The 22540-nt window shown below is 44.0% G+C and overlaps 1 protein-coding gene across 1 annotated transcript; it reads left to right on the top strand.

The window, feature by feature from the left end:
• The first annotated feature begins 4091 nt into the window (after positions 1–4091).
• Positions 4092–21558, top strand: OPRK1 (opioid receptor kappa 1). Its single transcript, XM_087825378.1, has 3 exons — positions 4092–4348; positions 15581–15933; positions 21026–21558. Exons 1-3 carry the CDS (start codon positions 4092–4094, stop codon positions 21556–21558), a joined length of 1143 nt encoding a protein of 380 aa, XP_087681504.1.
• The last annotated feature ends 982 nt before the right edge of the window (positions 21559–22540 follow it).

Here is a 22540-nt window from a genome sequence, read left to right as displayed (position 1 = left end):
ACTGCTAAACTGCTCTACATTATTATGCGCTGATATAAAGCACATTATTAAACTCACGAGGCTATCTCTGTCATTCTACTCAATGCAAACACTCCGCTTGTAACTACAAGGAAAGCACATTTAAAGCTGAAAATGTGTTTTCAGTGGGTTTTTTATTGGTTGATGCTACAAAGCATCCTGAGTGGTGGGTGCTTTGGCATTTCTGTCATACAGACTAGAAAACCTACTGGCAAATTGTGATCAACTCACTTTCGTGTGGATCTAACAACAGAGATCAAACGGCAATGAGTTTAGAGCTAAAAGGAACAGTTATATTTGCTGAAGACTTCAGTTTCAGCCGACACAGCCTCGAGAAAGCCAGAATGCAGCCAAGCTCCAGAACACTTGATTGCTACTGAACACTTTGCCAGGTATTGCTAATGTCCCCATGTGGCAGGTGAGAGGGCAAAACTTGAGGGTGCAAGAAAAGACAAGACAAAGGCAATCACTTCCCAAAGGGGCATGTATAATCTGGTGTGAGAGACGGAATCTAAATTTTTAAAAAACTTATGAATACTTAATTATTAACAAATATAATTAACTCTGGTGTTATGTAGGACAAGTGTTTAACGGAGTAGCCAAAACGGCTCCCCTTCTTCAAGACACTTTACTAGTATCTGTTAGCAAATTGTCATAATAAATATTCAAGTACCTTTCATGTCTTCTCACCTTGGTAGCCTAGCTGGTAATGATACATAAGGTTAGGCAGATGGCCAACTGTCTTTGTGGACATTTTGGACAGGACCCAATATCAAGGATCTTTTGGTGTGGTCCGAATGTCTCAGTGGACCTTTTGGACAGGACCATATGTCCTGAAAGGGCACAAAAAGGCATAACAAAAAGGTATCTTAGTGTGCCATGTTAGTGAACAAGAATTTATCAGGAAGAAAAGGCATGGAAGCACACATGCAGAGGCGTGAAATTCTGACACGTAGTTGTGTGTTTGCAGTGTTACCAGCACCGATGGTGCCAAGGTGAAAGCCAGGTGGAGAATGGAGGAAGATGGAAGTAGAGAGTCACAAGGTCAAGTGCTGCACGGAGTGAGGGGCTGTGTTGGGTTGGTGGTGGATTGGTCGGCGGAAGAATGGGACTGCACGCATCTGAGGAGGGCTCATTTTGGAGGAAGAACAGTGGTAAAGCTATTGTAATGGTCTAGGTGAGAGATGATTCCACCCGAAATCAAGGCAATTGCTGAGAAAATCAAGAGGGGATGATAGGTTTGAGAACCATTTAGGAAATTAAGTTGGTACAACTTGCGGTTTGAATGTATATGGAAGTTAAGGAGAAGAAAGAGCCTAGAATTACTATAGGCTTGTGCTTGGGTGACCAAGTGAATGATGGTGCCATTAACAGAAACAAAATATAGGAGAAATCACAGCAAGCTTGGGGGGAACATGATGAGCTCAGGTTTTTTGAGGCTGTGTGTGAGGCACCCATTTGATTGTGTACATAGTGTAGGACCATCTAATGCTGGGGAGAGCCAGTGTTGGAGAAATAAAGGGCAGCTAGAGCCGTGCAAAGGAATAAGGGTAACAACGTGAGAATGGAAAGAAAATTCAAGCTGATGAGAAAATGCTGCAGAAACCTTACCATTTAATAGGGATTTTGCTAAACACCTCCTCTATCTGTTGTCTTTTGCAAAGAGTGGTTCTGCATTTCTCCTCTTACACGAAATCATTCTGTTCAATTAGCATATGGCAAGAGCCAGAAAACCTGTGTTTGAATCCAGCTCACCTGTGTGAGCCACCTGAGTTACAAAAAAACCCCCAAAAACCCAACCCCCAAGCTAACCAATGTGGTAATGATTGCAAAGGGAGAACAGATACTGTAAACACTCTTTCGAAAGTGTGGAGCACAGACCAGTTGTGTCTTCAACGCATGGAATCGTAAGTAAATAGCCAAATAGGTCACAAATACACAGAACGATGAATGGATAATGCCCTTCCCAGCTATTTTCCTTAACACATTGTTTTTACTTTCTCTCTGAGTTGGATACCTCTCAGTTTTTGTGAACTTCAAACAAAACATCTTGCTGGGCAGCTGGCCTGGAGGTAGCACAGCATCCTGCTTGCAGGAAGTGAGCTCCCAGACATCTGGAGAAGATCCCTCTGCCACCTTCCTAAGGGGGGGGGGGGGGGCGGCTTTCAGACCCATGGAGGTCTCAGCAGGCCCAAGTCTTGTGAGAGCAGATGTTACCCTCTACTGAGAGTTTGCAGTCAGACTTAAGGGAAATATAAGATTTGATACTACTTATTTTCAAAACTTCTAAGGCGTCCAGGGTCAAAAGGCGATTGCTGGGCAAAGGGGAGCTCTTTTGTTCCTCATGTCACACGGCTCAAGAGAGCTGCACATTTCCAGGCTGTGGCGAGACTCTGCTGGTTAGAATCCCTCTTTGGGAATAACAGAGCCCTTTTCTGCTGTCAGCAGAGGGAGGGAGTTACTGTACCAGCTATTATGGGGTGGCAGTGTGGCATGGATGGGAGCTGTGGGAAGCCGTGGGGGACAGTATTTGTCTCAAGAAGTCAGCCTGAGACAGGAATCCACGTGGGAAAATCGGGTGCCTTGGTCTCCTGGCATCCTGCCTACAGTACAGAATTAGACAAGGGGATCCCCACTCTCCTCAGGATCCCCACCTCAGTGCTGAATCCTGGCTCCCCTCCTCCAACCCACCTTTGCCCATTGCCCCAGGGGTCCCTGTGCCTGAGGGCCTCTTACACCCAGCACAACCTAACAGTGACCCTCCAACGGGCAGAGTTACGCAAACAGATGACGACGACTGAATTTCTCTACTGGGGTTCAGGTCCTTGGAGGTGTCACAGAGAAGGTGCTGTAGTCGGGGATGTGATGGCTGCAGGGATTAATGTAAAAGAAGGAGATGTTCTCACCTACCTGGACCAACACGGAGGCCTGAGTAAGGAGAGGGTTTTGTTCTGCGGGTAATACCTGCAAGATTCCGTCTCTGGGTTGTCCCAGCTAGAGGCTCCTCAACGGAACAGAAATATTCTACTTATGTATATTAAATCATTAATATTTCATGATCTGTCTTATCCTAATTGGATGATTTTGCTACTGTATTTGGATGGGCCATTCAGACAAAACTAGGATTTTTCTCCTCGCCTGAGAGATGGGAGCTGGGAACTATGCCCACGATAAATTCCAGGCATATTAAGAAAGATCTGGGTGGACACTCGCGCTGAACTGCTGCAAGCGTCCTTACTACTAAATGCAAACGGCCCACGGCCCGCGGCTTTCCGCTGGTGAGCGGACGGCGGAGCCGGGCTGCCGGGAGGGGCTGAGCGCGCGGGCGAGGTGGGCGCGCGGGGCTGAGCCCCCGGACCCCCGACAGGCTGCGAGCGGGGAGGGCAGGGAGCGGCCGCGTGCGGGGCGAGCGCGCCGCCCGCGTCCCCGCCGCGTCCCGCCTGGCTGAGCGCGGGGTCCCGGGAGCGCCGCGCCGCGCCGCGCCGCGCCGCGCCGCGCGGAAAAGTAGCCCCGGGGCAGAGCGCGGCGCGGCGGGCGGAGCGCGGGCGGGGGGCTGAGAGCCTGCGCAGTGCTGCGGCGCCCGCGACCCGGACAGCCGGAGGGGACCCGGGGACGCGCCGGGCATCGCTCCCCACGGCGACCTCTGGACCTCTCCGCGCGCCTCCGAGAGCCAGAGGTGAGCTCGGGGCTTTGGAGAGGCGGTCCTTGGGAGGTAGGGCATTGCACCCCAGGTCTCTGGTCCCGAGGATCTCAGAGCCGCAGTCCGAGGACCTCTCCACCGGGGGACAATGCCTAGGAGAGGGAGGGGGCATCTCAGGAGCTAGGGAAAGGGAGCGAGAGCTCGCCCGCCCCCCCGGCACTTCCCTAGGGTGACAGCTGGAGGGTCCTCGTACCCCGCCGCGGGGGCCGGGCGGCCGTGGTGGGCAACCGTGGGTCCCGCGCCCCCGGCGCCGCCGGCCTCCGCGCGCTGACCGGGCGCGCGCCAAGTTTGCCCCCCACGTCCAGCGCCTTCTCTCGTTCCCGCCGCCCAGCAGGTGCAGCTTTCCTCTCGCTCCACCTGCCGCCGCCCAACCATGGAGCCCCCGGTTCAGATCTTCCGCGGGGATCCGGGCCCCACCTGCGGCCCGGGCACCTGCCTGCTCCCCAACGGCAGCGGCTGGGGCCCCGGCTGGGCCGAGCCCGACAGCAACAGCAGCGGGGGCCCCGGGGACGCGCCGCTGGAGCCCGTGCACATCTCCCCCGCCATCCCGGTCATCATCACCGCCGTCTACTCCTTGGTGTTCGTCGTGGGCTTGGTGGGCAACTCCCTGGTCATGTTCGTGATCATCCGGTGAGCGGAGGGTCCGGGCGCGTCGGTGGACAGAGCCGGGAGGGGGGTCGGGGCCTGCCACCGAGACCCGCGCTGGGAGCCGGCCGGGCGGTGGGGACCCTCGACCCTTTGTGCAGGTCCTGGGGGGGGGGTCTCAGAGGCTGGCCACTTAGACGTGAACGACTTCCTGGGAGAGTTTTTGGTGGGGGGCTGCGAGGTTCACCCAGGGCGAACCCCAGCGGCCAGAGGCCCCTGAGGATGTGGGGTGCCCCGGTTCCCCCAGCCCCTTCTGGAAACTGTGGGCAGGGTGAGTACCGGGGTGTGGAACAAGTCCCGCGTCTCCCGGAGAGGGAGCTAGTCCCTTGCCCGGCCTTCCGCCTGGGCGCCTGTGCCAGTGCGCAGCACTTCGCTCTGCTCTTTGAAAGTATTTCTTAAGATAAAAATCAGATCCACCTGATAAACTCTAGATAATCCAGCATTTCCTCCATTCATCCGATTAGTGTTATGTGTTATGAAGCGAAAACCAATATACTATTGAAGGTCGTTAGTATCCATACCCGAGCCTTTTTTTAGCACTGAAATGCGATTTGTTCAGAGTATCAGTGACTTTTGTAAGTAAGCGGTCTAGTATTTACCCTCTAAAGAATGTGCGGGTTGTGGAGGTTTTCCAAAATCGCTTTGTTGTTTATTTTCCACCGTGAGAATGTGAAGGTTTTATTTTATTGTTCTTTTGCGGGATTATGTTGAATTCAACTTCTAGTAATAAATATCCAGCTATCCACACAATGCTAATTTTCTGGTAAGTGAAGTTAAGCTTATTTTGGCCTCTCTCACCAGAGAAAAAGGGGGGCCGGGAATCCCAACTTTGTTCCGGCCGCCCTTTGAGATGTGTGCATTTCACCCTCTGGGGAGACGTAATGCTCTGCAGATGCACCTTTGGGAGTGAATGAGAAGCTTACGTTGCTTTGAGAAGCTCCTGTGAAATAAAATGTCCAAGTCACTGTGTAGGGGCATTGAAAAAATGAACTCATTTCTTCTTTTTATCCTGACTTTAGTTTTAAAACAGGCGTTGTATTTATTATGAACTTTAAGGTCAGTATCTACAGCAGCAGAAGTGTGATTCTCTTGGGAAATCATTGTCATAGAGATGACTTTTATTATTATTTTTTATTTGGCTTGGGAATGTCAGGTCTATTATCCCCATCCGTGCTCCAGAACTAAAAACCGTCATTTAAGTCTCCAAATACATTAGAAAGCTCATTTTACCTACAATTAGTGTCTGTAGCTTGGTACCCTTGGTTTCCATAATTGCTTCTTGCATTTTACAGGAATTCTATCAGTGATGAGTAGAGACTACAGAAGGGGGGAATATTTTAAAAGCAAAATGTTTTTCCAAGTCATTAGTAATTTCAGGGCTGCTTTCCATTAGAGAGACGATTATAGTAACTAGAAGTAAAGACAGCTATATTCTATATTATAATTCAAAAATTTAAAAGATCTTTGGTACAGAGGCTGCTGTTTTGTAATAAAAGATTGTTGCACAAAAAGAAGAGGCTAAGAAAAAACCCAACTGTGTTCCTACTCATAGTTAAGTGCTTGAGTAAAACAGGTACAGCTTACTGCCATTTGAATGAGCACCGGAAGTTTTTCCTTGAGAAGAGCTTCTCAGCTGCTCCACAACTTTTTATATGTCCCTGAAGACTAGGATTAAAAACAATGAAAAATCCTAAAATATGTGCGAAGACAATGGGGAACATTAGACACGTCAGAAAGGAAAAAGAATCGCTGTAGATCAGGATATACACTATGTCTAGGGCTAAATTTGTTAGACGGATAAAATCAGCTAAAAATACAAAAGGAGTTCTACAGTTCACATAAAAACATCATCCATCCTTCCACCTCCTTCTGAAAGACTTACAGATTAAGTTCGATAATAAATGAAAAGTGAGGAGTTCCACTGTCATCCCGGAATGCTAATCTATTGACGTGACCGTTCTTTTTCTTCTAAACCTCAGAAGAAAAATCGGTGGACTTGGGTTTAATTGGCTCAGGTGAAGAAAGGGCTGAAGACGGGAGAGGGTGGCATCGAGAGGGCCCTGGGATGCTCATCAGAACTGAGAGCAGAACCCGAGTGTGGATTCAAATGCGGCTTTTATAGTTGATATTGAGGGCTGAGCATTGCTTGAAAAGGTGGAGGCTCACTTTTAGGAAGAACACTGTTTTAATATACATGTAAAAGGGTCCTGGTATAGTTCAGTCATCTGGAAACTCATTCTGGAGGTGGAATTTGGAGGCTCGAATGGTGGGGCAGGTGCCTGTCTAATATGGCCAACTGAAACCTGGGGAGAAAGTCAGGACTGCTGACTGTGTTTGGACCTGCCTTACAAATTCAAGTTTCAATTGTTTTCACCATTTAATGTGTACCATCTGTCATGATCCCCGAATATTAGGGCGCATTACCTTTCACTGTGGAAACCTTAAAACCTGTGCATTCCAGCCACCCCTCCCTCCAGGCTTGAGGGTGTGTGGCCCTGGGGTGGGAAGTTCTTCCTCAGCTTTTGATCCACACTGTTGGGTCCTGCCAACACTGTGTGCCCCTAGGTGTGACACTCAACATCCAAACCTCATATTTCCTTTATACACACTCCTGCCCACACCCAGGACCTTGCCAGGTAGCCCCACCTCTAACATCTTAAACATCCATTCTCCCACTCATTACAACTCCCCCCCCCCCCCACAGCAGTATCCTCCCTTAGCAAACAAAATTTAATGAACACTTAATATATGCCAGGCTGGTAAAGCTACCTACTTCTCGTGAATTGTTTTATTTAATCTTCACAGCCATAGGTATATTACCACGACCGTTGAACAGATGATGAACCTAAGGCAAAGAAAGATTAGATAAACTAAGGCCACACCTTGCTAACTTGTGGGGCTAGAATGATGCCAGCAGCCTGGCCCCAGGCCCTGTGCTTTTACGCATTCTGCTCTTCTTTCTCCACTACATCACTTCTACAGACCTTGGGATACCTTCTTACCTGGCAATCCCTCCTTTTATCCCAGACTATTGCTTCTTTTCTTACCTAGCCTAGACCCCAGGAGCCATAACTTCAGCCTCTCTAGATAATATACTTGACTGCCGTGCCTATCTGCCATTTTACCACTGTCTTCCATCAAACCTTAATCCTGGTTCAAGCCAGTAACCTATCTTCCTTGTTCCTATACCCAGCTAGCTTAATGCTGCTGAATAAAATCAATTTTATCTTTGTCAGGGCCATACCACTGCCTTCAAGTGTATCTGACTCCAATTCTGCCGAGTTTTTCTGTGTTGCTCTCCTATTTTCCAGAAGGAATCCATTCCCTTTACCATTTCCCATTTTAAAAAACTAACTTAATTGGTGCTAATTCCCAAGCCATATCCCCCCTGACCATACTCCCCACTGTGATACCAGCGTCCGGCTGCTAGGAATGCTCCTCTTGCCTACATGTATTGGCAACAAGTAATTGGACTCACACTTCAGATGCTCACGGTTAGGCTGGTTATTGCTTGATTTCTGTGGAGTTTTGGCATGCTTGGCCAATCTTACATTCCTCACTTTCTCCGAAAGCATCCTATTCCTGAGTTCCTTCCACATCCTTTGGGTTTCTCTTTAGTCTCCATCACAGGCTCCTCTTCCTCTTATGTTTCATAAATATTTTCCAGAACCTTCTTAGCTCTCTTTGGTTCTCACTTGGCATATTCTCTGTATTAGTCAGGCTTCCACTAGAGAAGCAGAACCTGTAGGGGATGCACATGTTAAGAGATTTATTGCAAGGAATTGGCAATATTAAATCATTGTGGAGCTGGTGAGGCAAGTCTAGAACTCATAGGGCAGGAATCAAGAAAGGCAGGCTGCCTTCCCCAGGTGGAATTTTGTCTTTCTCAGGGAAACCTCAGTTTTGCTCTTTCAACTGTTTAGATCAGGCCCGCCAGATTATCTAGGATAATGTCCCTTGTTTAAAGTCAACTGATTGTGGACTTTAACCACATCTACAAGACACCTCTACAGCAACACCTAGGTGAGTGTTTGACTGAATATTTGGGGAGCGTAGCCTAGCCAAGATGGCACATCAAACTGACCATCACAATCTCAGTGGTATCCATTCCTCTGGCCATAACATTCAGGGAAATTCTGACCAATCTTAAATCCATGAATCTGTCTCCCAGGCATTCATACCTAGCAGCAGATTCAGTTGGCCTCCTTCCTTCTGGATGGCTCTATATGATTATCTTGCAGGTACCTCAGGTTTCTAGAGAATCTGCCTGAATTAATGTGCAACAGCTGCTATAACAAAGTATCACGGACTAGGTGGCTTTAACAACAGGCATTTAATTTTTTCATACCCCTGGAGGCTAGAAGTCCAAAAAGGTGTTGGCAGGATTGGTTTCTTCTGAGGCCTCTCCTTGGCTTGCAGATGGCTGTTTTCTCCCTGTGTCTTCACATGGTCTTCCATCTGTGTGTGTCTGTGTCCTAACATCCCCTTCTTACAAGGACACCAGTCATAATGGATTAGGGCACATATTAAGCCCCCATCTTACCTCATTCTACCTCTATAAAGGCCCTATCTTCCAATGCAGTCACATTCCGAGGAATGGGGCTTAGGATTTGAACACATGAATTTGGGGCGAGGGAAACAATTCAGCCCTAAACACTGCCTGCTCCCTTTCTGTTCTACTTAAGAAAACACTCTCCTCAAGCTCTAATTTTCATGATAATTATGCATATATGTTCTTTTTTCATGTAAAGAAAAGCTTTGCCTGGCTCAGCCTGGGCCTCATGGTTGAACTTGTGCCAGTCCGTCGGAAACTGTGAGTCTGTAACCAAGCTGGGGCAGTGTGGGAGGAATGGGGCGGCCCAGTCGGAGTGCCCGCTGCGGTGCCTGCCTCTTCCCTTCCCAGCTGTCTTATCCTTCTCCTCGAAGTGCAGTTTACTGACTGCAGTTTACGGAGCATATTCCATACTCTCCCAAATATCAGCGTGCCCCACCTTAGGTAATACTGCCAGGCTGCACCTAGGGAGGCACTAGAGAAAAGGCAGGGGTGTGTTGGTATAATTAGCCATGTGCGCTCCCCATTATCTGACATTAGTCTTACCTTAGACTTTGGTTTAAAAAAAAGGCCTCCTTTATCCTGAATTCTCTCTTGGACTCAATATTAAACATTTCCTGTAAAGCAAGGATAGCAAAGATAACTTCAGAAATTATTTACAAAAGGGCCTACCTGGCATTTCTCAAAGTAATTTTATCATTTGACAAGCTCTGAAAAGAGAGAATTGATTTTACAGCAAGTATTTATGTGGATTAGCTAAAGGGAATTATTTTCCCCTCTGAGGGGCATGTGATTGCAGATGAAGCCCAAATCTTTGTGGAACTATTTCAGAGATGAGAGACTAAACAGTGCCCCCCAAGACCCCCAAAAAAAGGAAAACAGAAAAAAAAAAGAAAAGAATTTTGTGATTAGTATAGAGCTCCTAAACCCTAACAGACTCCAGGCAAAATTGTAGTCTCCAAGGTTACTTCTTGGTTATGTTGATTTTACTAGATGACAGTTTTTCCTGGTGCCTGTCTTCGTGTTAGCTCCAGAAGCAACTTATCTCTCTCTGGGGATGATATAGCTCCTCTCCATTAATCATTCAGCTTCATCTTTGAGCAACAGTATCTTTATGTGAACTGTGCAGTTCTCACTCCTTTTCTCCATATTAATTTATGAATACACTCAATTGTTACCTCGGGTGGCTCTGTGCTCAGCTAAAAACCTAAAATTGTGTGGCTGCAAGTCAGGCTTAGACCTGTATTAACAAAAGATGGTTTCAGAATAACATTTATTTATTCCTCAACAGAAAATCAACCAATGGATTTTTTTTGTTTCTTTCTTTCTTTGAAGGGGGTGCTGGCCTAAGATTTAGATAAGGAAAACGTATGTAAGAAGAATAAATTTTAAGAGTGGGGATAATATTGTAAAAGTCTTGCTGACCAAGCAAGTCAGAATCTACATAAAATATAAGAAAACATAAAACATGTGATGAGTTGGGAGATTCCAAAGGAATTGGTCTGCAGGTGGGTAAGAAAGCCATCAGATTAAGAATGGCTACAGCTATGAGCATTTAGAGATCAGCTGTAACAATAAGAACAGTTTTCTGAACTCCTATTGAGCTCATTAACTTATTATTAACTCATTTAACTGCACAACAATACTCTGTGCTTTGCGATGCCACTTTCCACATAGTGAAGGGCTCACTTCCTCCGACAGGACAGAGCAGGAGGGTAACTGTGCCTCTTCTCTGCCCTCACCCTGTAGCCTACCTTAGCTAGGTCAGTTTTCAGTATAAAAATGGAAAAACAATTTAAGATACTTACATACCTATCCAGATAGCTGTACAGTAGGAAATAACACTTCAGCCATTTGTGGTCTGTAGTTTTCCACTAGGTGTTATTGGCCATTATAAACACGCTGTATGCACAGTTGAATGTACTTGAACATTGTTCTGGGAGTCAGGGCCCTGATTACAGAGCAGGATGAACAGTCATTGGGGTGCTGGCTATTCCAGGGAAATCATTACTTTGACATTCGCCTTCTTCCCCTATCCCCACCACTGCCCTGCAGGGGGTGTGATGCTAGTCAAGTCCACCACTGTGGCCGTGTGTCACTACCTGCCAGGTGACTGCAGCCTCCACAGTCACGGGACTCAGGGACACACTCCATTTTCCTCAGTTCTCTTTATAGCTTTTGCTCTTTGCATAGGAGAGTAATTCTGGGGAACCGAAGGGGCCTATGGGAATATGACTCCTTTAGAATACTACAGACTGAGGCCATTTCAAAGTCAGATTATTGAGAAACAATAACTGAATTTCTCTTCTTTTTCTAAAATTAATCAGCTACTTCCCTTTAGGAAAGAACCATAATTTCAATAGTAACAGATAGCAAATTAATTTCAAGATAAACTGAAGGTATCTGCAGGATTTAGTGAAGCAAACTCATTATGTTTTCAAATTAATTCTTTTGAGAATTCACATCAGTACAGCTATCATTATTTTTGATCATTTTAAACATAAAATGTAGAAGGCTATGTGTCCGGAAAACACTGGCAGGGAAATGAGTAAATCGTATTGCGAGCAATGCAGGGACAAGAGTGCCAATGCTTGTCTCTCACTAGGCCAGTCTTCCACGTTGGTTAAAAGGATTGCATTTCTCAGGGGCTGCAAAACCCTCCTCCTACTGAGTTTGGTGTTTGGAAGATCTTCAGATTCCCAGTGCACCTCCAGCATTGTAAGTTAAAGGCAGGCTTGTAGGTTTTTGTTTTCATTAGTTGGAGCTGTAGTTTGATGGCTACTCAGAAGGCTCAGATTTTACTTCCCGTTGTCTCAGGAATTTGTGGTTTCAGGCAGTTCACTTTCTTTTTCTTTACTCAGTTTCCTCACCTGAAGAATGGGTACTTCCTTTCAAAAAACTCAAACACAGTAATGTCCGTGGCAGCATTTGTCCGCCGTGGGGCAGCTGCTAGGGTTTTAGGTCAGTGTTACCTTCTGGACCATGCCCTGCGTCATCTCAAATGTTGTCAACCTTCATGACACATATGTGACCACATTAATCAGAACTCTTTTCAGTCGTTAGCTGGTGGAGGTGGCAGAATCCTCAGAATCACATTATTTCTCTGATAAAATTTCTCACTCCTTAAGCAGCTTTGGAATGACAGTCCTGAATTCCTTTACTTCTTAGCTATGGAGTCTGAGAGCCCGTGAGAATCATCTTCAGAAAAAATGGGGGCATTGGTATCTTATGGGGCTGTGATACCGGTTATTTGGACTGCAGTAGATAATTAATAATAACAGTAACAATAATAACAATAGCGGGAGCAGCACTGATGACATCAAGGGCTGGCATTCACTGAGCAGTTATCAAGTACCAGGGCCCATGCTAAGTAATGGTGCTTTGCCATCAGGATTAGGGATCTATCATGCTGTCAGGAAGCTAAAAGGAGCTGCTGATTAATGAATCATGATTTAAATTAAAAAAGCAACACTTGGCAATAGCAAGACATCTTCTACCTGCATGTTGTCTGAGAACAGCAAGCACAGGGAAAGGACGAGAAGCCCTGAGACCACTGTCAGAAGCGCAGCCTTTCTCCCACTGGTGCCTCATTTCTTGGGTTGCTAGTGTCACACCTCCCCAGGAACTCTGCCCTGGTTCCTGGGACCTCGGCAGATAACTTTGTTCCCTCTGCCATCACACAGGCGTGTCTGGGTGCCAATTGAAAAGCCACGCCTTAATTCTCTGGAAAGAGAACTACACTAGGAAGGCCTTGAGCATTTTTAACTCCTGGAGAACCCTCTGCCACGTTGCCTCATGGCTGGTACAGTCAGTTCCCTAGTTGACCCCGCTTTTGGCCTGCCCACCGCCTCTCCTGGTGCACGGCACTGTTGTTTCAGGTTTGTCACGTTGTCAGGTTTAGTGAGGACAGCCCACAGACTTTGCTCTTTTAGTGCCATATGCTCCTGTGGCGTGTATGCTAAAAAGTGCAGCCACTTGCTGCCAGCCCACCTCCAGCTTCTCCACATAAGCCCCCAGTTCCCACCCAGATGGTGCCATTTTGCTTGAAATGCTTACGAACTTCTGTAAAGCAGTGTGGATGAAATGGAGGATAATTTTACACCCTATCATAGTAAGAAAGCTTTCTCTTTTGTCCCACCAGTGGACATACAGTGACCGAGAGGATTAACTACTGTTTCGTTTTGGTTAAATACAAACAATACCCAACAGCTCAACCAGTCTAGTGTAGTGTGTAAGACTGTCAATACATATCTGCTGAACCCGCTGTTTATTTATTACTTTTAATTATACCTGTTTAGCTCTCCTTCTGTGGCATTGTAGGGTCATAAGCACGTGTCTTTCAGAAACATGGAGAGAGGCCTTGCTCTCCTGCCCTTTCCAGACCCTCCCACTGAGCCTCTGCTAACACTAGACAAATTGCTTACCCGAGTCTAACCTTCTTCAGCTATACTGGGGAAAAGACATAAATCCTCAGGGTAAACTTGAAGGGTAGTTGTTGTGAGAATCAAATAAGATACACGGAAGTCAAAATACTGAGTTTTGTGCTGTGGAGAGGTAAGAATGCAGGAGCTGGGATCAAACATCTGGGTTTGAATTCCTGCCATGCCCTTTATAACTATATTACTTTGAGAAATATACAGAAAAGGGAATTTTGCAGCGGCTTCCACCCACATAAGAGAGGAAAGAGGAGTTGGGGAATGTAAAATAAATTACACATATTCTCCAGACTATGTGCATGCTACTAATTATTTCAGGAACTTTATGAAATAGGCATTCTATTCCCCATTTTATACTTGGGAAACTGCAGCTCAGGGTTCTTAGGGACCTCTCCAAAGTCTGTCAGTTGAAAGGAAAATGACCAGATCACAAGTCTACTTAATCGTGTAAGGCAGAGAAGATCAGTCTAACTTTATAGAGAAAGAAGAGAATGTCAGGGAAGCAATGTGAGAGTAGAAGTTAAAGATACTGCCTGCTAGAATCTTTGCTAGTGTTAGGGATTTGGGGGGAGAAAGTTGAAAGGGTAAGAGGTCAGCTTGTAAGATACATTTTTGAAACATAAAACCATATTTTTAAGAAGACAGTGTCTGAAGAGATAGTATTTCAGCCCCGCTCATTAGAAATATTTGGCTCTGTCTCAGTGAATGTACTTGCTTAGTTATCTCTGCCTTTATAAAACCTATTCTCTGAGCCTTGGCCTTGCACATGTAATTGCTTTCTAAAGCTTATGGGATATTTAAAAATATTTCAGTAAAAACTGTGAGACAAAGTATACTTTTAAATAAACTCCTCACTCTCTGGATTAAAGCACTGTTTAGTCAACAGGGCATCAAAATGGAAAACAAAAGATATTGACTCTAGTTCCAGTCCTTATAATGCCTTCATTCAAGCGCTAACAAATATATTTCTTAATAAGAAGAAGGCAAGAGGAGACTGGGGGGGCATGGTGGGGAGCATCGAGAGGCTGAGAGTCAGGCTATCCATTGCCTTTATCTCATGTATTGCCATTTTGGTTTTATTAACCTTATTTAACAGGAACTGAAATGCAGAAAGGTCTTATACTGAATTCAGACTCAGGACTATTTGACTTTACATTAGACCCTTTCCAAGGGGAGCCAAGACTGTTCTATCATTTCGTGGTAAAAGAAATTTCTCATGTGGCAAATTTATGTCTTGGATGACACCAACACAGTGATCAATGAACACCATTGATATTGATTATACAGTCAAAGCAGAAGTGGTTTTCCATAAGACAGAGCCCTTTAAATGACCTTTAATAAAAGTCATGACCATAACATTGAGAAAGCCCAGCTCCTTGAAGGTTCACAGAGCATGGCTGAATTAATTGTGATAAATTCTACAAATCTGAAGTGTATAGAAAGTCATTAACATATGGATTCTCCTGACATATGTTAGTATTTGGCCTCCAGAAACCTGCTGATACAGTTTGGAACATTTCAGGCCTTATAGATCCCCAAAGAAACATTCTAGGTAAAAGAATTCTCTTAATTCAGTTTTAGTTGAAAATGGAATTGTTCTAAACTTCATGTTACAATGAAAAGCATAATTTGTGCTTAAAGGCAATCTTTCTGACCTACTTTTAAATTCTCTTCCCTCATTTGGAAGGTGGAACAAATTATGTGCTTGAAAACTCACTCAAATGGGAGTAAAGAAAAGCAGAATTCTTTCTCACCTACTGTACCATTTTGTGCTATGACATGCATAAGGGAAGAACTCAGTCTGCTTTGATTACCTAAAGCATTGAAAATGAAAAAACTAGTACACAGTGGAGACAAAAATCAACAAATTTAGCTGCATTTTAGCCAGTGAATTTGAAAAGACCTGTATTATATGCAAGTCTGTTGAAAAGATCTATACTATGTATATTATCTATTTATCCATGCTGTTTTCTTTACCTGTTAATTTTTTGTTTAAATATATTTTTGCACAAAGCACTAGAATAAAAGCTAAAGTTAGAGATTTTTGGCCATTTTTATATTACCCTTAAAGTTTAGAATAATTCTTTTACTAATATTGGACACTCAATAAATATCTAAAGAATAAGTGCGTGAAAGCAAAATCAGTAACCCAGAAGCTTCCACAAACAGATTTACCTCGTGGATTTGACATGAAGATGGAAGGAAACGATCTCGTTTCTTGTCTTTTAGATACACTAAGATGAAGACGGCGACCAACATTTATATATTTAACCTGGCTTTGGCTGATGCTTTAGTGACTACAACCATGCCCTTCCAGAGCACAGTATATCTGATGAATTCCTGGCCGTTTGGGGACGTGCTGTGCAAGATAGTCATTTCCATTGACTACTACAACATGTTTACCAGCATATTCACCTTGACCATGATGAGCGTGGACCGATACATTGCTGTGTGCCACCCCGTCAAGGCGTTGGACTTTCGCACGCCCTTGAAGGCAAAGATCATCAATATCTGTATTTGGCTCCTGTCTTCATCTGTTGGCATATCCGCAATTGTCCTTGGAGGAACCAAAGTCAGGGAAGGTAAGGGTGGGCATTTCCATTTAATTTTTTAAAACATGACTTCTAATGAAACAAACTCTTAACTTGGGAGTGATTAGAACACACATCTAGTGGAAAAGTCAAAAGACAATGGAAATATAATGTCTGAACCCATGCAAGATGAGAAATAAAGCAATTCTGGGGTTCCTTTCCATATTTAAACATGAGATGAGGTAATGGTATTACCTGAACACAGAACCCAGCCTATCTCCTGTTTCGGAAGCGCTATCAGAATCTGGAGAAGCGAGGGTGAAGGTAAGGAACCACAGGCCTGTGGAGTTTTGAAACACGATTCCATTGTATTCTGGCAATTCTGAGATATACCACCTCGCTCCTCTTCTTTCTCCCTAAAAAGGGCCTGAACAACATCTCATACATGAAAAGGTGGTGAGCTCGATTCCTGGTCAGGGACATACCTAGGTTGTGGGTTTGATCCCCGGTAAGGAGGCAAACTATCAATGTTTCTCTTTCTCTCTCACTCTTTCTCTCCCTCCCTACCTTACCCTCTCTCTCAAAAAAGCAATTTTTAAAAAAATCAATCAATAAAAACATCCTCAGTTAAGGATACAAACAAAATTTTTAAAAAAGGGCTCCTGAATCATTAGAGACATATTGCTCTTTATGCTCTTTTCCTTAGGGGTCAATCTCCACATCACTGTCCTAACAGCTACATTTGGCTGTAGGCCATTGAAAATCAGGTTCACAGATGGATGCCAGCAGATGACCAGACCACTAAATTGTGGACATGTTAGTTCTTACCCCATGCCAACAGGAGACTCGATGTTTTGGCTGTATTTCTTAGGACAGTGGGTCTCACCCTGGGTTGCACACTGGAACCACCTGGGTACTTTAGAAAATACTGCTTCCCGGGTCCTGCCCTTGAGGGCCTGGTTTAACCGGCCTGAGGCACAGTCCGAATATCAAGATTGGTAAGCTCTTCCCCGGCTGGCCCTGACCTGCCGCCAAGGTGAGAACTACTCTTCTAGGAGTTCTGCTTTACTAGTAAAAGATAAAAGAGTAAAAACAGATTTGGTCTTAACAGAAACTCGGGAAAGAGGAGTAAAACAATCATTTTGGACTTTATAAATGTTATTTACTGCCTTAGCAGGTGTCTAAATACTCCAGTATATTAGGGAGGTTTGATACCTGTGAGGACAGATAATTGAATATGTGCAGCAGGGACTTTCCAGGTCGTGGTGAAAGGATAGGTGCTAAAATCATAGCTTATCTAAAATCATAGCTTATCTAAACTCATAGCTTAGCTTTAGGTACTAAAATCATAGCTTATTAAAAAATGTGCATGGTACACATTTTTTTACTGGAGCATACATTTCTTTCTTCTGAAACTATAAAATGAATTTCCAGCTTAGCCACTGCAGGCGTTAAACTATAATACTTGGTAAAATTTAAGAAATGCCGAACTTTATCAGAGAAGTGTTTTTGACTATGATTAATTGCATACGGGATTTTTTCCTTCAGAGAGAACAAATGGAAATAAAATTGCAAGAAACTCTGAGCCTTAGGTGTTCATGCATCATAACTTGGATTTAAGAGGAGATGCTGCATATACATTATGAGGCTGAGAGAATAGGATAAATAATAATAAAAAAAGATAGATGATTTTTCCTAGAGCAAAGACAGAACTGATTTTTATATTGTATGTTATGCTTGTGGACTTAACCACTACACTCCTCTAATCACTGAGAGAAAATGACATCCTAGAAGAAATGGATATCAATTAGGTTTTTGAAAGAGGAAATGAAGATAGATGTGGGTTTTCCAGGAAGGAGTTGCTGTAGATGAATGTGTGCAGATGCAATGAAAGGAAAGACCCACCAGTGTAGGCAGAAGATTAATTTGTGCAGCAAATAGAGGAGAAAGTTGGAAAATATTAAAGTAGTCTTGTAGGAGGGCTCCATTCTTTCTTTGTGTCTTTATTTTTTGAAGCAGATTTTGTTCACGTGATAAGAGATTGTCTCTGGACCATCCAGAGTGCTCATTTTGGAGTGTTGCATCACTCTGCAGGGCAAGAGTCTTGGATGACCAAGAGGAGTGTTTAGATCAATTCTATGCACTGAATCAGAGCTGAGTGGTGTCAGTAGTTCATAGTGGAGAATGCTCACTGAAAGGAATCAGACATTAATTACATTAAAACACATCCACCTGAACAAGAAATCTCAGTTAATGCATCTGAGTTTACAGTATTTCTTTTTGGTTAAGAGCACAGCTTTTGGAAGCAAACTGCCTGGGATTGAATCCTGATTTCACCATTTATGGGCAGTGTCACTTTGGAGACATTATTTAGACCACAATTTCCTCATCTGCAAAATAGGGGTAATAATAGTGCCTATCTCCTAGGGTGTTTTACAGATCTAATGAGTCAGTGCGTGGAAAGCTGGTAACGCAGAGTCCAGTGAGCCCTCAAAAAATGTTAGCTACTAGCATCATCATCTGACATCATGAATGAACAGGTCCTGCCTGATTGCTTATCAACATCTGTAGGGTATTCATTCAGTATTGAGGGCTCTTGGGTATTAGAAGACAAGGTAGGGGACATTCAGGAGGTGGCCTATCGACGTCTCTCTCTCATTGATGTTTCTATCTCTCTATCCCTCACCCTTCCTTCCTGTCTAAGATCAATAAAACATATTTTAAAAAACGGGCAAAGGACCTAAATAGACACTTCTCCAAAGCAGACATACAGATGGCCAAGAATCATATGAAAAAGTGCTCAAAGTAAAAAAAATGTATCCAAGTTAAACATCCGCCCTTATGGTGCTTTGCTTATCTTAGAAGGTACTATTTTATAATAACTACTGTAATCAGTTTGTATTTTTAAAAGGTTTCCATGTGATATTCATTTGTTCATTTATTTCACAACCTGTTCTCCTTAAGTGCCATATGTTTCTGCCACCTTGTGTAGCAGGGATTAAATACTGAATATGGCAGGCTGGATACCTATTCTAAAGTAGTTTTCATCTGGATGGAGAGAAGAACCTTAAGGAAGGTAACACATTATTACAGAAGAGCCTCTGTCATTATATAATGACAAAAATAGGATGAATATAACATAGAAATAATATAAATTGCATGGGAGAGGACTATTCAAATGGATTGACGTCTATATAAATGTCTCTGAAGTGACATTTAAGCTGAGGCCAATCACAACAAAGAGACAATGTTGGAATACACAAAAGTTAAGCAGAAAGAAAAAAATAAAACAAAACACAGAAAACAAAAACGTTCTCTACCTTCAGGGAAGCTAGATTCAACAGACAAATCAAACCTTGGGTAAAATATCCCTTTTCTTTTTTTAACTCTCCTTTATTAGCAAGGTCTCAGAAAGTAATCCTGAATATTTCTATATAGCCTACACCCAAACCATATACAGATTTGGTTTCCCAATCATTATTACAAAGCAAAAACTATGATATTTTGAGATGCTTCTTTTCAAAATAGTGTTTTCTTTTTTTATTTTTCAATTACAGTTTACTTTCAATATTATTTTACATTGGTTTCAGGTATACAGCATAGTGGTTAGACAATCATATCAGGGTAAAATATTTTTTAAACTCAGATTTTTGCAATGTGCCTCCCATCAAAAGTTGCTTAATAACTACTTTTTTTTTCTATGATAATAGTGATGATTTAAAAAAAAATTATCTTAACTCTTCTTAGTCCTATAAACACTAAAGCAAAAATTAAAAGAGAAGCTGGTTTGTTCTAGTAGCAACACTATTTTGGACAATGATTTTTGTAGAGACTCAACAATTACAAGTGATTCTGGGAGCTTTTATTTATTACTGAGAGGCTTGATCTGGTAGTTAGTTGATTATATTCTTTGTATTTTAAAGTATATGGAATTGAAACTATAGGAAGACACATTTTGTTTTACTGAGGGATATTTGGTTAAGATCACATTAAAATGTTTTAGAAAAACATTACTAATAGAACTGATTCCTTATTTATACGTATGCTTGTGGTGTTTTTGAAACAGATTTTCCAACATCAGAAGAAAATATTTTCATTATAAAAATTACACTCAGTATTGCTCATGATTACTTTATCCGCAAGGAAGGATCAGGACAGAAAGTCTTGCCTGCCCTGTGCTAGATGATTACTCAGAGGCAAGAGTGTGGGCCGGTTGATGCTTGGGGAGGAGGGGGGCCCTGGAGGGGTGAGCGGATCCCCAATGAAAGCATTATGAAAGGTACTTATCCTGGGCTTCTGCTCTTTCTGGTCTCTGTTCTTTCTAATATTAAGGTCACTCAAAAAAACAAACAAAAAAACTCTCCATCAAAGAGAAGCAGAACAAATAAGGCGGTTTTCTAGGTTATCACAAAAAAATTTGTTTTGTCTGTTACATAGTCAATGTTGGTAAAAATAAAAGGTGTCAGATCTATGAATTTCCTTGATGACGATGATGATTCTTTTCTTTGTCTTCCTGCCCCTTTTTCTTCTTGTCCAGAGGTTGACTCATGTTTCAGCCATGCCCTGATCACAAGGATCACCACGGGCTCCATTCAATCCTAATACCTGGGCCATACGTAGACAACTTGCATGTACATTTTTACTTATCTACATAATGGGCTCTTGGAAGCCAGTTAATGTTTTAGGACAAGTTGGCTTTTTAAAAAAAATTAAATGGTTAGATTTGCAACATTTAGTCACTTATTACAAATAGTTTTTATTGCCAGAGCCTTGGATCTGGGATAATGGGTAATAAGCTGGAATGCAAGTAAGTGCTCATGCTATACATTAACAATTTGGCTGCTCTGAAAGTCGTCAGTGTCAAACCAGTGTCCACAACCAGGTAAGTCGTATTGACAGCTGATTTAATCTATGCTGTGGTTTAGTGTCTGCTACCAATAAGGGGTAACTTTCTGGGTTCCTCGTTTCACGCGCAAAAATAGGATGGGGATCTGCTAGGTGATCTGCTTCAGGTCACCATCACCTCGCTGTAATTGGACCTTTGCAAACCCAAAGTCCTGAAGTTCACACTTACAGCACTGTGCAGCCTCGGCGACAGTACATTTCCTCCCGTGGACTGGTGCGTTTTGTTCCCTTCTTGCAGACGTGGGTGTCATCGAGTGCTCCCTGCAGTTCCCGGATGAGGATTACTCCTGGTGGGACCTCTTCTTGAAGATCTGCGTCTTCGTGTTCGCCTTCGTGATCCCCGTGGTCATCATCGTCATCTGCTACACCCTGATGATCCTGCGCCTGAAGAGCGTGCGGCTGCTCTCGGGCTCGCGGGAGAAGGACCGCAACCTGCGGCGCATCACCAGGCTGGTGCTGGTGGTGGTGGCCGTCTTCGTCGTCTGCTGGACGCCCATCCACATTTTCATTCTCGCCGAGGCTCTGGGGAGCACCTCGCACAGCACGGCCGCCCTGTCCAGCTACTACTTCTGCATCGCCTTAGGCTACACCAACAGCAGCCTGAACCCCGTTCTCTATGCCTTTCTCGACGAGAACTTCAAGCGGTGCTTCAGGGACTTCTGCTTTCCCATCAAGATGAAGACGGAGCGGCCGAGCAGCAGCAGAGCCAGGAACACGGTGCAGGACCCCGCTTACCTGAGGGACGGCGAGGGGCTGAACAAGCCCGTATGACTAGTCGTGGAGATGTCCTCTTACAGCTCTCTGGGAAGGGAAGGGTTCAGTGACCTGGGTTTAACTCAGATCACCACTGCCGTCTGAGATGCAGGCGTAGAATTCCTTGCAGACTCTCAGCAACCTCATGGCCTGCAGCCGTCCATGAGGCTGCTATTAGCAACCCAGGTGGACCGAAGCATCCAGGCTGGAGGGATTGAGTGCGAAAGATCCCAGCAAGCAAACGCAACCCTCAGTGGGGCCAGGAAGCAAGGCTGGCTTCCAGTTCCTTGATGAACACGCCACAAGCCTTCTCCTGGTTACCTAAGATTTAGCTCCGGACTTAGCTGCTTTGGCCTTCCTGTGCCGTTCGGTTTCTAAAGCTCTGTTTAGAAAGCCAAGAAAAAAAAACAGAATATTGGCTCCAGAGCTTAGTGGGCATCCAATCCAGATGCTTAACATTGACGGCGACAAGCTCAGCAGGAGCGACCACCGTTTCCAGGGCCCATGCCCAGCTCACTTTATGCTCCGTGGACACGCACGCATTTCATGTGCCTGTGTGGTGAGGATTCTACCTTAAGTCTGACTTGGACTCACACCTGAAATGTCTGATGTTCATATATAGTAGAAAACTCTCTTGATATTTAAACATGTGAAAGATGGTTTCCAATATGGTTTAATTTCTGGAAGAACTATATTTTCAGCATGCAATTCAGATAAATAATCTCATGATAAAGCATGTCCTGATGTTAAGAAACATAAAGTGGTTTAAATATCACCAAAAGTCTATATAGGTCCATCTGTAAATAATAGTATATGTGTAAACAAGGAATGGGTTTGCCTTCCAGCCAGGCAGTTTCTTGAGGGCCTGTTAATAATTCCCCCTAGTTCTTTAGAGTTGATGCTGCAACATAAGCTTCTCCCTGGGAATCAGTCGAAGGCGCCATCTCTTTGTGACTCCCTGAGCACCAGTGGGTCCTTTGTAGTGCCCATAACTCCTGTG

The sequence above is a fragment of the Miniopterus natalensis genome, chromosome 16 (assembly GCF_054644295.1).
Source record: "Miniopterus natalensis isolate mMinNat1 chromosome 16, mMinNat1.hap1, whole genome shotgun sequence".
Lineage (NCBI taxonomy): Eukaryota > Metazoa > Chordata > Mammalia > Chiroptera > Miniopteridae > Miniopterus > Miniopterus natalensis.
This window is presented reverse-complemented; position numbering and strand designations above follow the sequence as displayed.

Bases quoted from the DNA above. Each gene is read 5' to 3' on its own strand.
- OPRK1 (XM_087825378.1), top strand. From the start codon at position 4,092: ATGGAGCCCCCGGTTCAGATCTTCCGCGGGGATCCGGGCCCCACCTGC. The intron at 4,349-15,580 runs GTGAGCGGAGGG...CTTGTCTTTTAG, and splicing joins GTCATGTTCGTGATCATCCG to ATACACTAAGATGAAGACGG. The intron at 15,934-21,025 runs GTAAGGGTGGGC...CCCTTCTTGCAG, and splicing joins AGGAACCAAAGTCAGGGAAG to ACGTGGGTGTCATCGAGTGC.